The 15,179-nt window shown below is 37.0% G+C and overlaps 1 protein-coding gene across 3 annotated transcripts in view; it reads left to right on the top strand.

Annotated features, from left to right (window-relative positions):
- The first annotated feature begins 14,971 nt into the window (after positions 1 to 14,971).
- The window catches only part of LOC134382633 (cytochrome P450 2C19-like), a 53,422-nt gene continuing 53,214 nt past the window's right edge, over positions 14,972 to 15,179 (top strand). For 2 of the 3 annotated variants that reach the window (XM_063103351.1, XM_063103349.1), the window contains exon 1: positions 14,972 to 15,139. In XM_063103351.1, coding sequence (XP_062959421.1) covers positions 14,972 to 15,139 — 168 coding nt within the window. The other variant, XM_063103352.1, reaches the window with a different exon arrangement.

The raw sequence follows: 15,179 nt of genomic DNA, 5'->3' as shown, positions 1-15,179 counted from the left end.
AAAAGATGGTGTTTCACCCCTACCCTGAGGATTTGAGGCCCAAGGACATCCCAGCTAGGAGGCACTTCCTCTTGGTGGAGGACAGTTCGATCTGCTCCCGTATCAATTCAGCATCGGAACCTTTTACCCTCGATGGTGATATCCATTTTTGGCCTTACTCTGGGGACTATAGGGACTGTCCAATTAGCCCTGGGCCCTTTTGGCTGGTTACTTTTATGACCCCCCTTGGGGTGATGGGGTTAGGTGTTGCCCCTGGCTTAGTTTAAAGGATTGCCATCTTTGTCAAATTTGGACCTACAGTCCTTTTTCCAATGTAATCCTTTTTTACATCAGGGGCAAGGCGTCGTAGGGTTTTTTTTTTTGTTTGTTTTTGTTTTTTTTTTGCCTTTAGACTTGGGACATTGGCTTTTAAAATGACCTTGTCTTCTGCAACCAAAACATTCTCTCTTGAATGCTGCAGAAATATTATTTCCCAAGGGAATCAGGGCAGTAAACGCCTTGAAGGCTTCGGTTAAGTTTTGTGTCTGAGCCTACAAGGCTGTGGATAAAGCCCTGGCTTGAAAATGTTGACTCCCTACCTCCTTGGAAGTGATAAACCACTTCTCCATGGATCGGTCCCTTAAGCCTGCACAAGCCAATCTATGATCAGTGGTCATTCCATCCCATACAAGCATCTTAACAAACTGATCTCTGAGTGGGCCGGGGGAAAATTTTCTTTGTATATTTTGCTCTACTCTAACAATAAAGGAAGAGAGGTCTTCATTGGGCCTCTGGGTTATTCCAGCAAATGGGGGGGCTGTGGGGCCCTCTGTGAGTGTTGCCCAGGAAGCTAAAGTGGCAGCCCTGACTTGGTCTTGGTAAGGAGGTGGGATTGCCGCCTGTTGGATTCCTGTACATGCCAAAGGTAACTTGGATGACGGGATTGGCTGCTTGATTCCTTTCCGCTTGGGCATGTCACTCCTCCTTATAAAAGGCACAGAACTTATTAAACAAATTTGGGGGGAGGACTGCCTTACATAACATCTTCCAGTCCTGAGTGGTACAGGGCTGATGGGCTAGTCCCTGAAGGATAGTTTCTACCCATGGAGAATTAGGACCATCCTCAGCAACAGCCTTTTTTAGTTCTTTTAAATCCTGGGCTTCCCAAGAATACCAAGTTGCTGATCTATTGCCCCCCAGATTAACATTAACAGGGTAGGCTTGAAATGAAGGTTTTAGTTGATCTATGGGATTTCCCCATGTATCTTCAAGTGGTTTGGGTTAACTGAAAAAAGGACCTGAAACCAGGAAATATTGGGGTTGTTCAGAAAAAGGCGAGGGTGGGTTTTCAAATTTAGCCCAATTGTCATTTTGGAGCAGAGTCTATGGCCATGCTTTTCTTCCACCTTATCACCAAAAGGGGAAAGGTCGGGATAGAGCTTTGCACAAGCGGGCCCATCAGCTATTGGTTCAGGCTGTTGATAACCCTTTTCACTCATTGTATTGTCCTGTGCTCGCTCCTCAGCAAAAGCTGTCCAAATGCACTCTGTACATGGGGAGTCTGAGTCGTCTTTAGTGCTAGTCTTAAAACATAGTTTAAGGGTGGATACAGTGGGATAAAAGCCTAAGGGTGGCTCAACTCCCTGGTGGACTTCCCTCTTCTGAGTCACGGCCTGAATACAGTCCCAGGTATCATATGAGAACAAATCTGCTGAGAGCAGATTTGGATCTTTCCAGCATTTCTTCTAGATATTTAACTCTAGATATTTAATTCCCATTTTATAGGTCTCCAACTCTTCATTTTTACAACACATTGGGGTCATGTGCTTCAGACCCTCCCATCTTTAGCTTCACGTCATGTTTGCCTTGACAGGAAATAACCCAAGAATGTCTATTTCTTTCTGTTGTTAAAATTCAGTTTCTCATTTCCTCTCTCTTCAAGATGTATATTATATCTACAATGCATGTAGTTTTTAACTTTATTCTCTGAGAAGGTCAGGGTCCTGTGACACCCTTCCAGCAAGGAACACACTTAATATGCCGATCTTGATTCTAAACCACACTTACAAATAAAAAGAGCCAGGTTTCTTAGAGAGATGGCTGCTTGAAGAACAGGGGCAGAGAAAGTTTAAAATGAAGCTGGAATATGTTGTTTTGCCAAAAAATAAGGAATTGCTTAAGAACATAAAATCCAACTATTAGGAGTCAATTTGAGTACCAAAATAATTAATACTAGTAATGGATTATAACCCATTGAAAACAATTGAATCCATGATTCTTTACTGATTTTTTTAATAAATAAGTAATTTGAAGGCTCAATGAGGAATGATAGTTTTAGGACTTCAAATAATCTACCTATAAAACACTTAAAATTCAAATATGAGGAGAATAACTTTATAGTGGCAGAGACCATCAGACACTCTCTGAAACTAGAATTCAAATGAACATTATCTCTAAAGGAACAGATTGAAATTGTTTGTCACTCAAAAATGAGAGAAAATAGTGTCATTCTGTGATATTTCTACCAGAATTGTTTACACTGAATTTACTCATTAGGAAGCATAAGACAAACTGAAATTGGGAAACATTTTAAGAATATTTGTCCTTTACTCTTAGAGTGTCAATGTCATGAAACTCAAGTAAAGACTGAAGAACTGTTCCAGATTGAAGTTGACTAAAGAGATATGACAACTAGTTGCAACATGTGGTTCTGAAATTGATAATGAATTTTGAGTGGGACATAAATCATATCTTTGGAGCTTACTGGTGGAATAGTGAAGTGGGTTAGAAATCTTGATTCTCCTTTTATCTTAGAATAGGATTTTTAGGTAATGAATGAATGAGCCAAAAGTTTCTTGAATAGGGGACAAAAGTCCACAGATAAGGTTGGCAAAAGCCATCTCATCAGGTCTAATCACTGTTTAGGGATGGAATTGTGTATTTTGACTGTTTTAGGTTGCTGGTTTGATTCCTGCTTGAATGACTATTGACTACTTAACCTACTCAGTGTTCTTGAGATATGTTAAGGAAACTGCTTGAATGCTGTTTAAATATGCTAAGGATATTGCTGTAGGAAGTATGTGAAAAATAAAATGCTTACTAAGGACAAGCTCTTTGTTGGTGAATTAACCTAGCTTTTTGCAAATTACATTCTGGAATGTCACATTTTTAATTTACTGCTCTTCCTAGTTTTACACTGCCTGTCCTTATGTCCTTCTTTGATGATTGAATCAACTGATTTTTCTAGTGAAACATTCTTGTCTTGTCAATAGAAGGAAAGGCTGGTTTTGGATCAGAGCTTCTCCCCTGATGGGCTGAAGTCCCTCCAGGCCTCATTGATTGTATTTTGAGCAAATTCTTTCTCTTTTCTCCATCTCATTTGAGCAAATTCTTTCTCTTTTCTCCATCTCAGTTACACAGAGGAAAGTGTAACAGAATAGTAAAGGGAAAGAAGACTAGGAAGTCTCAATGCATCAATATTAATTCCCTGATTTTGATGGTTTTACAATAATTATATAAAATAATCACCCTTTTATTTTATTTTTTTTTTAATTTTATTTTGTCGATATACATTGTAGCTGATTATTGCTCCCCATCACCAAAACCTCCCTCCCTTCTCCCTCCCCCCTCCCCCCCAACAATGTCCTTTCTGTTTGCTTGTTGTATCAACTTCAAATAATTGTGGTTGTTCTATCTTCTCCCCCCCCCCCGGTTTGTGTGTGTGTGTGTGTATGTGTGTGTGTGAATTTATATATTAATTTTTAGCTCCCTCCAATAAGTGAGAACATGTGGTATTTCTCTTTCTGTGCCTGACTTGTTTCACTTAATATAATTCTCTCAAGGTCCATCCATGTTGTTGCAAATGGCAGTATTTCATTCGTTTTGATAGCTGAGTAGTATTCCATTGTGTAGATGTACCACATTTTCCGTATCCACTCATCTGATGATGGGCATTTGGGCTGGTTCCAACTCTTGGCTATTGTAAAGAGTGCTGCGATGAACATTGGGGAACAGGTATACCTTCGACTTGATGATTTCCATTCCTCTGGGTATATTCCCAACAGTGGGATGGCTGGGTCGTATGGTAGATCTATTTGCAATTGTTTAAGGAACCTCCATACCATTTTCCATAGAGGCTGCACCATTTTGCAGTCCCACCAACAATGTATGAGAGTTCCTTTTTCTCTGCAGCCTCGCCAGCATTTATCGTTCATAGTCTTTTGGATTTTAGCCATCCTAACTGGGGTTAGATGGTATCTCAATGTGGTTTTGATTTGCATTTCCCGGATGCTGAGTGATGTTGAGCATTTTTTCATATGTCTGTTGGCCATTTGGATATCTTCCTTAGAGAAATGCCTACTTAGCTCTTTTGCCCATTTTTTAATTGGGTTGCTTGTTTTCTTCTTGTAAAGTTCTTTGAGTTCCTTATATATTCTGGATATTAATCCTTTGTCAGATGTATATTTTGCAAATATTTTCTCCCACTCTGTTGGTTGTCTTTTAACTCTTTTAATTGTTTCTTTTGCTGTGCAAAAGCTTTTTAGTTTGATATAATCCCATTTGTTTATTTTTCCTTTGGTTGCCCGTGCTTTTGGGGTCGTATTCATGAAGTCTGTAAAATAATCACCCTTTTTAAGGAAATATAAACTAAACCATTTCAAAACTCTGGAATAAAGTCAGCATTTACTTTCGAATAGTTAGAAGTAAAATAATTCTTTGTATATACTAGCAACTATTCCATATACCAGTGATTGTTTTTAAAAAATAAAGCCAACTGTGGGCTTGTATATACAAAATAAACCAGTCTTTCACAAATGAAAAATCAATATTATCAAAGGACATCTGTAAAAGTGCTCAGCAACATTAAGTTTTATAAAAATGAAAATTAAAACTTCAAGGAGATATTATTATACAATCCACCAGAATGTTTAAAATAAATAAAAGCACAGATTACATTATGTATGAACCAGAAAGAGAAGAAACTGGCCCTCTCATGAAAAATTGTAAATTGGTTCTACCATTTGGACATTCTTTGGCAGAATTTACTTAAAGTGAACACATGCATATTCAGTAATTTTACTCATAGATATGTACTAAACAGAAATGCAGTACACTAGTATATCAAAAAGACAGGTATAAGGAGGTACGTAACAGCACAATCAAAATAGCCCCACACTGAAAGTGATCCAAAGATTCATAACAATACAATGGGAAAGTAAATTTTGGAATAGTTTTAAAGGAAACACTACAAGTAAAGCATAACTTATCTACTGATATTTGCAACAGCATCTATGAATATAACAAACATAATGTTAAATTTAAAAGAACTATGCAGTAAATAAATACATAATGGATGATTCCATTTATATAAGGTTTGCAAACAAACAAAACTACCTTGTGGCATGATACCAGATACCTGTGGGGAGGATTTGGTGGTTGTGAGAAGAAGGAGGCATAAAGGGGCTCCTGTGGTCCTAGCAAAATTCTTTTTCATAAGAATTAAGGTTTAGGTTGTACAGGTATGTTGCCTTCATGTTAATGCTTTGAGCTATACATTTAGAACATGTGCTTCTTTTTCTACATATATTATCCTTCAAAGAAAAAGTTTATTTAAAAACAAACAGCTCTACAGAACAATCATTTGAAGCCATAATGACTGAGAATTTCCCAAATTAATGTTACATGCAAATTCTCAAATTCAGGAGCCTCAGAGAACTTTAAGTAAGTTAAATATCAAAAAATCTACACCTACATATATTATATTCAAATGGAGAAAATCAAGACAATGGAAAAACCTTTAAAGAAGTCAAGGGAAGAGAACATCAGACCTATACAGAAACAAGATAAGAATCACATCGGACTTTTCTTCATAATTCACGCAAACAAAAAATGTAGGGTAAAATATTTAGTGTTGAGAAAAACCAGCCTACGTTGATTTTCATAACCAGTAAAACTATCCCTTGGAAATGAAGGACAAATAAGGACTCTTGCACAAACAATATAGAGAAAAACTCTCTTTAGTTCCTGCCTTGCAAGAAATGTTAAACGAAGTTCTTCAGGAAGAAGTAATAATATAGGTCAATCACGAACATATATCAGGAAAGGAAGAGAATCAGAGTACGAATAAATGAAGATAACTTAAAACTTTCATCTTATCAATAGAACTAACATACAATAATTTGTTCAGAATAATAAAAGTGACAATATATTTGGTGATAATAACTTATGGATGAGTGAAATGAAAGACAGTAATGATATAAGAAATTGGAGGAAGGAACTAAGAACACTTTGTCACAGTGAAAACACTACCAGTGAAATGCACTACCAGTGAAACAGTATAACGCTATCTGAAAGTTGACTTCAAATAATTGTAAATATATTTGCAACAACATGGATGAACCTGGAGAAACTTATGTTTAGTGAAACAAGCAAAGCACAGAGGGATAAATACCACATGTGCTCACTTATAGGTGGAGTTAAGAGAGAACGGAAGGCAGGAAAGAAAGGCCAGAGTAGTGCCATGATCCAACAGAGGGAGGGAACATTCCTAGGGCTACAAATTGGAGTTGAGGGGAGAAGGATAAGGGGAGGGAAGTTGGGGGATAATTGGAAGGGGACAGGGGGTACCAGGGTAATTCCTGGTAATGGGTATGAGCCCAATATGATTCTGGCCCCCACATCATGGGTGTGAAGGGGGACAATCAGCTTTGTATCTCATGAATATTTGAAATAAATAAGTTAAATAATTAATTAATTTTTTTAAAAAAGAATTACAAGTAAAACCTATTCTGATTTAAATTTAATTATGATTCCTTTGACCATTTTAATATTTTTAGCATTATGATTTTGTAAATGATCAATTAACATGTGACATGTTAATTATATTATTAAATATTTGAATAAAGAATGGTGAAAATGCTTAAATTTGTTTTTAAAAATACCAAGAAATTTGGAGAATTTGTTTAGTATAATGAATACATAAATACGTTTAGTGTTTTATAAAAAAAAAAAGAAGAGAAAATGAAATTATATAGCATGCTCAATTAAAACTATAGAAGGCAGAAAAAAGAGTTGAAAACAATAACAAAATAAAGAAAAAGGACAGCAGATAGAAAACAGAAAGAAATATGTGGTAGATACTAATTCAATGATATCAAAATAACTTTAAACACTACTAAATACACCAAATAAAAGACAGAGACTTTTAGAGTAGAGAAACAAAGAAGACCCATGCATTTGTATGTTGTCTACATGGTGGCCACCTGAAATATAAAAAAGCATATAGATTTAAATTAAAGAAATGGGGAAAGATATACCATAATAATATTAACTGAATTAAAGTTGGAGTAGCTATATTAATTTCAGACGAAGCCATCTTCAGAGCAAAGAAAATTATTAGATATTAAGGGGAGTATTACATAGTAATAAAGTGATCATTTCTCAGAGACTACCTAACAATCCTTAAAGTATATACACCTAACAATACAATGTCCAGATATGTGATGAAAAACCAGATGAAAATGCAGAAGTAAATAAATCCATTATTAAAGCTAAGTAATTCAACACCCATCCATCAGAAATGAGCAGATCCAGGAGACAGAAATTTAGGAAGGATCTAGGTGAACTGAACAGCATTATAATCAACTGGAATTAATTGACATTTATAGAGTATTTGACCCAACGAAAGCAGAATACACATTGTTCTCAAGCTCACATGGAACATTCACCGAAATAGAGCACATTCTGGGTCATAAAATACACCCTAACAAACTTAAAAGAATATGAGTCATACAGTGTGTCTGCTATCAGACCACAATGGAATTAAACTAGAAATCAATAGCAGATAGAGAGCTGGAGTATACAAAAATAATAATACATTACATACCTCTAGGACAGGGTGTCCTGCAATGCCTTAGCCCAGTAACCCAAGCAGCCCTCATAAATAAAACCCAGGGTGGAGTGCCTTTTGTGGTCCCTCAGCTATGGATTGACATTGGGCACATGCAAACAAGACTCTGTTCATCCTGAGCAGCTTTCCTGAGCCTTGGGGGAATGGCTCACCATGAATCCTCGGCTTCTACTGTCTCTTGCTGCCTATCTGTGAGTAAGAGTTGCTTTGCTAAAAAAATAAAAATAAAATACTATATGTGCCAAAGAATAAATCTCAAGAGAAATTTTAAAATATTTTGAACTAAATTAGATGAACATAGAACTTTTCAAAATTTGTGGGATGCAGTAAATGCAGTGCTTAGACGGAAACTCATAGCACTGAATGCATATTTTAGCAAAGAAGAAAGACATAAAATCAGTATTCTAAACACTATCTTAGGAAACTAGAGAAAGAAGATCAAGTTATATCCAAAGAAAACAGAAGAAAAGAAACAATAAAAAGTCAGAGCAAAAATCAATGAAATTGAAAACAGGAAAACAAAAGAGAAAAATCGATGAAACCAAAAGCTGGTTATTTTTATTTTTATTTTTTTACCTTTTGGGGAGGTGGGCTACATTTTTTTTTTTTTTTGGCCACTGGCCAGTTTGGGGATCTGAACCCTTGACCTTGGTGTTACAAAGCTGCACTCACCAACTGAGCTAACTGGCCAACCCATAAGCTGATTCTTTGAAAATAAAATTAACATGCTTCTAGCCAGTCTAACCAAGATTAAAAGAGACAAGCTACATTTTGCTAATGTCAGAATTAAAAGAGAGAGGCCATACAATGGACACTAAAAAGATAATTAAGGAATATTATGAACAACTATACGTTCACTAATTTGTTAACTTAGGTGGGTCAATTTCTTTCTTTCTTTAATTTTTATTTTAAACTTTACTTGTACGTATTTGTGGGTTACAGTGTGTTGTTTCAATACATGCATGTACTACACAATGATTCACTTAAGGTAGATAACAGTTTTATACCGATCAGTCCACCACATCCCCAGCACACCCTATGGTGGATCAATTTCTTAAAGACATAATCTTCCAAAACTCACAAAAAGGAGATAATCTGAATAGCCCTTTATTTATTAAAGTAATTGAATCAATAATTAATAACCTCTAAAACTGAAAGTGCCAGGCCCAGTTGGGTCACTGATGAATTTTACCCAACAATATTTTTAAAGAAAATGTAATTGTATTAATACTATTTTTTTATTCCAGGATATTGTCATGGAGCAGTTGGGAGGGAGGGGGAGAGGGGAAAGGGGAAGGAAATGGGATGGAAGAAGGCAGGAGGAGGAGGGGTGGGATTGAGGCCTCTGGAACCCCCCTCATTCCCACAAGGGAGACTGGGTGATTCCAGCAGTGGCTTGGTCACTGCTAGGCTTTGTGCAGATGTCAGGGGGGTATGGCAAAAGCCTTTGCCCCCAACCACCTCAGCTCAGGAACCTGGGTCACTTCTTGCTGCAGATTGGTGGTCAAGCTGGGCTAGATGCATGTGTTGGAGGGGCGTGACTGAGGCTCGAGGCCCTCCACTGCCCCTCCTCAGGAGAGCCTGTGGTGCTTCCTGAGGCAGCGTGGTAGTCACCACTGGGCTGTGTGCAGGTGTCGGGGAACATGGCTAAGGCCCAAGGCCCCTTCCACCCCAGCTTGAGAGGCTCAAGGCACTTCGTGTGATGGCTCAGTAATCTTCACTGGGCTGACTGTGGGTGTCAGGGGGTCGTGGCTGAGGCCCAAGGCCCCCCACCACTCCAGCTCAGGAGAGCCTGGGGTGTTTCCTGCAGCTGCTAGGTGGTTGCACTGTCTACCCAGCATTTTAAGGAAGAGATTATACCAGTTTTCTACAATGTCTTCTAGAAGGAAGTAGCAGAGGAAATTCTGCCTCAATTAATCTATGAACACAGCATTATACTAACACTAAAACCAGACAAAGACGTTATAAGAAAGGAAAACTACAAACCAATATATCTAATAAAAATAGATACAAAGTCCTCAACAAAACATTTGCAAATTTCATCCATCACTGTATAAAAATTATACATCAGGACAACGTGGGATTTTTATCCAGGTTTGCAAGATTGTTTCAACATTTGAAAATCAACTAATGTACTACATCACATAAGCATGCTGAAGAAGAGAAGTCACATGATATCAATAGATGCAGAAAAAGCATTTTAAAAAATCAAACACATTCATGAAAGAGACTCTCAGCAAACTAAGAAGAAAGGGAGAACTTTCCTGATTTCATGACAAACATCTGCAACAATCCACAGCTAACATCATTATTAATGCTGAGAAATTTGAAGCTTTCTGGTTAAGATCAAGAACAAGGCAAGATGTCCCCTCTTACCACTCCTGCTTGACATCATACTAGAAATCCGAATAAAATAACAAAAAAGGAAATTGAAGTTATGCTGATTAGGAGGGAAGAAATAAAGCTCATTGTTTGCAAATTACGTGATTATTTATGAATAAAATCCCAAAGAATTAAAAAAGATCCCTCAAACCCAAAGAACAACAATTAAAACCTCCTGGAACTAATAAGTAATTACAGTGTGACTGCAGGATATAAGGTTGATATACAGCAGTTGGTTGCCTTCCCAGATTTGAACAATGAACAATTAGGATTTGCAATTTGCAATCCCAGTCAAAATCCAGGCAAGTTCTTTTTTAGATATTGAAAATTTGATAGTAAAGCTTACATGGAGAGGTCAAAAACCCAGAATAGCCAATAGTGAAGAAAAACAACATTACAGGACTGACCGTACCTGAGACTTATATAAGGCTTTAGTTACCAAGACAGTATGGTATTAATAAGAGAATAGATTAATAGATAATGGGACAGAATAGAGAGAGCCCAAAATAGATTCACACAAATATCGTGAACTGTTTTTTTTTTTTTTTTGACAAAGAATAAAGGCAATTCAATAAAGAAAGGAAACTCTTTTCAACAAATGTTGTTGGAAAAAGTGGATATTTACATGCAAAAAAAAAAAAAGAATCTGTATAGCTTTCACCAAAGTTAACTTAAAATAGATCATTGGCCTAAGTGTAAAATGCAAAATCATAAAATCCTGTGAAAATAACACAGGAGAAAACCTAGATGAACTTGATCTGGCATTGTTTATTTAAAATACAACAAAGGCACAATCCATGAAAGAATCAATAAGATGCACTTCATCAAAATTAATCATTTTTACTCTGCAAAGACACTGATAAGAGAATGGGAAGACAAGCCACAGACTGGAAGAAATATTTGCAAAAGACATATCTGATAAAGGACTATTATCAAAAGTATACAAAAACACTTAAAATTCAACAATAAGAAATCAACAGCCTGCTTCAAAAAATGGGCAAAAGATCTGAACAGACACTTCACTCAAGAAGATATACAGTTGGCAAATAAATATGTGAAAAGTGTTCAACATCACACATCAGGATGGATTTGCAAACTAAAACAGAAAGGAATTATCAGTACCCTCCCCCTAACAATGGCTAAAATTCTAAACACTGATAAACCAGCTATTGGCAAAGATGTGGAACAATGGAAACTGCTAGTCATTGCTGGAAGGAATGCAAAATGGTACAGCCACTTGGGAAGACAGTGTGACAGTTTCTTCCAATACTAAAATATACCTACTGTATAATGCAGAATTGTGCTCCTTGTTGTTAACCCAAAGGAGTTGAAAACTCACGTCCAGACAGAAATCTGCACATATCCATTTTTAGCAGCTTTATTCATCACTGCCCCAAAATGGAAGAAACCAAAATGTCCTTCAGTGGCTGAATGGATAAACTAACTGTGGTACATCCATATAATGGAGTATTATTTAGTGTTTAAAAGAAATGAACCATCAAGTCATGAAAAGATATGGAGGAACCACATGCATATTAGTGAGTGAAAGATACCAATCTGGAAAGGCTACATGCTGTACGATTCCAACTTACGTAATTCTGAAGAAGCCAAAACTGTGGTGACACCAAGAAAATCATTTCTTGCCAAGGGATTGGGGTGGGAAGATGAAGAAATAAATAGGCAAAGCATAGAGGATTTTTAGGGCAGTGAAACTATTCTGTATATTACAATGGTGGATACATGCAAGTATACATTAGTTAAAACCCATAGAATGTAGAGTGGACCCTGCGTATCTTCACATTCCTCATCCGTGGATTCAATCAACTACAGATTGAAAAGAAAAAATAATACCTCCCCCCAAAAAAACATATAAAAATACAGTTTAACATCTCCTTACATTTTATTAGGTATTATAAGTTATCTAGAGATGATTAAAAGTATATGGGAGGATGCATATAGGTTATATGTAAATTTTACACCATTTTGTATAAGAGACTTGAACATCTGCAGATATTGGTATTTGTCAGGGATTGGGACAGGGGCTGGAAGCAATCCCTTGTGAATACAGAGGGAAGACTGTGCAACACAAAGGATGAACCCTATGTAAACTATGAACTCTGGTTGATGGTGATGCATCAATGTTGATACATCAGTTGTAACTACTGTATCACACTGGTGAGGGTTGTTCATTGTGGGAGGGGGTATGGGTTGGTGTGAGGAGGGATTATGTGGGAACACATACTTTTGCTGTGAACCTAAATCTGAAAAATAAATTCTATTGATTAATAAAAACTCACTGTAATCCATGACTCTAGCCAAGATGAGGTTTGCATCACTCTGTGACTCTGGAGGGCTTAATGCTCATACCCTCCTAATCATTTGGGAAGAGATAGGCATTATGTCAGATAGATTGTGAGATATCACTGAACTGGGAGTAGAAAACTGGGATTTTAAGACAAATTCTTGTATGGATACCTTGGTGACACTCTATCTCACTGAGTCTCCAATTGCTCATTCCTAAAAAACAAAACAAGGTTTAGATTAGTTTTTCTCAGATATCTCTTCTGTCCTTAAATTATTTATGATTCTTTCATTCTATAAAAAGAAATGTCCAGCGAGGAGCCTTGGCTCAGCAGAGTAGACAAGGAGCAGAGCAAGGACACCGATCTCTCAAGGAATGAAATGACTTCTCTAGAGAAAACAACTGAGCTTATTATATCCAAAATAAGGTGTTGCAGTTCTTTCAGAGTTTAGAGCTATGTGAGTCAGTCAGCAATTACTGTTCCTTTTTACCCTGGATAAAAGTTCACCAAGACCTGGACTCACTCAAAGCTTATAAAACCAAACTCTTCTGATCCCCCATTTTAGTCAACTGCTGCTGTAATTATTAACTAATTTAATGTTTACTTTGAAAGTCACTGATAAGGCTCAATCACAAAATATTGAATTATAGCATGCAATCAATGAATGTTGGTCAACCTGGTTGAACTGAATGTCTCGCTTGGAGGGAGGATGCAAGAGGCAAGGTATTTGGACTCCAGCCTCAGCTCTATCACCTGCAGTCTGTGTGCCCTTGGCCAAGGCACTGAATCTCTGAGGCCCAGCTTTCCCACCCCTAAAATGGGAATAATCTTACCTTAGTCAGAGATAAGTAAGATACTCAAAAGGAATATCATGGGTGTGAAAATTCTTTGTAAATTGTGAGAATCCCTGTAACCATAAGGAAGAATATATTGAATAACTAGGTATTAACATACCTTATTATTATTATTATTTTACTAAAAGTGCTTAGAAGTGATTACACTAATTTAGAATAAATATGATGATGTCTTTCCAGAACACGCCTTTGCACAATCAATGGCATTAGTGATCTGGTAATGTATATCATTCCAGTTATATTTAGATCCCCTTGACCACTAGATGTCATCTGTTCAGGTCAGCACATTTTTGTGGTTCTGTGCTATGGGTTCATTGAATGATTTCCATACCTCACATCCTCTGTTGTCCACGTCTATTGTTCTGTCTATAATTTCTCTTTCTCGCTGTGCATTATTACATTCTATTACTTCTGACAATAACAGAATAAACACAACAGCAATAGCCTCATCTGGAGGGGATAGGGGGGCTGCCACAGTTTCTCAAGCCCTTCCCACTAAAATTCTCTGAGATTTGCTCTTCCCTTCGTTGCACTGAGCAAGTTTCACCTCTGCCATGATGGAGAAGGGAGAATTATATCTTTTGTTTTTTCTCATAAACACCACTGGTCCTGTAATCCCGGTAGTCAAATAAGGCACCTCTATTTATTGTAAAGCCCATTGCTTTATGAACAGTCAGTGAAGTCTACATTAAGAGTAACTAATATTGGGGTTTTTAAATGCTAAAATAATTCTCAAGGCAGCTATGATATAGGCCATAGTGCACACAATGGGTAGCGGAATATCTCAGTTTAAATGCCTCTTCTGCCATCTGTGACACTGACAGGTACCCTGTTCTCCAAGAGTCTCCCTTCCCCTATTTCAAAAATAAAAATTTCTCTCTTCCAGCATTTTCACTTAGGACTTAATGGTGAAAGGTCTGGAAATTCATTAGCTAATAACTTGATATACGTCTGGTCATTCAAGATGCATCAGTTATATTAGTAATTTCATATTTAGACAGCTGTAATATTAGTAGAGTATGTTAATTATTTGAAAGGATTTTCATTATCAAGGACAAAGTCTCTTAGTCTTTGATATAGCATTACAACATACATTTTTTAAATATACAAATCACAGAGTACACTGATTTCCCTCAGTCATAAATCCCAACTGGTCATTTATCAGAGAATCCAGAATTTTGAGTAATTTTCTTGCCTCAAGTAATTTACCTTAGTTCTTCTCAATCATGTCTGCAATTGGACCCACCTGTTTTGTTGCTTTGTTTTGGTTTGTTTTGTTTTTTTAATTACCAACACTTGGGCTCCATCCCACTGTAATTAAACCAGAATGTCCAGGGTGGGCACTGGAAAGAAGGAAAGCAAGACTAAAAAACATTTTATTTTTACCTCTATCAGTGGGCCAAAGTCCACTCAAAAGGGCATGTAAGTGGATTTAGCTTATTCATCACTTTGTATGTCAAAGAGGCACATTCTGAATTAGCCAGGAGTGTTATAAAAGCTTTGGATTGCAAACCAAAGTTGTCTTAGTAAGAAGAGAAGGTTCAATGGATCCATTTGTGGTGCTGGTGCTCTGTCTCTCCTGTTTGCTTCTCCTTTCGCTCTGGAGACAGAGTTCTGCAAGAGGGAAGCTCCCACCGGGCCCCACTCCTGTCCCAATTATTGGAAATGTCCTACAGGTAGATGTTAAGGACATCAGCAAATCCTTAAGCAATGTAAGTATGTTTTATGCTCCTTCAGTGGCTTGCAAAGGGT

The sequence above is a fragment of the Cynocephalus volans genome, chromosome 7 (genome assembly GCF_027409185.1).
Source record: "Cynocephalus volans isolate mCynVol1 chromosome 7, mCynVol1.pri, whole genome shotgun sequence".
NCBI lineage: Eukaryota > Metazoa > Chordata > Mammalia > Dermoptera > Cynocephalidae > Cynocephalus > Cynocephalus volans.
The sequence above is the reverse complement of the archived record's forward strand: the minus strand, read 5'-3'. Positions and strand labels throughout refer to the sequence as shown.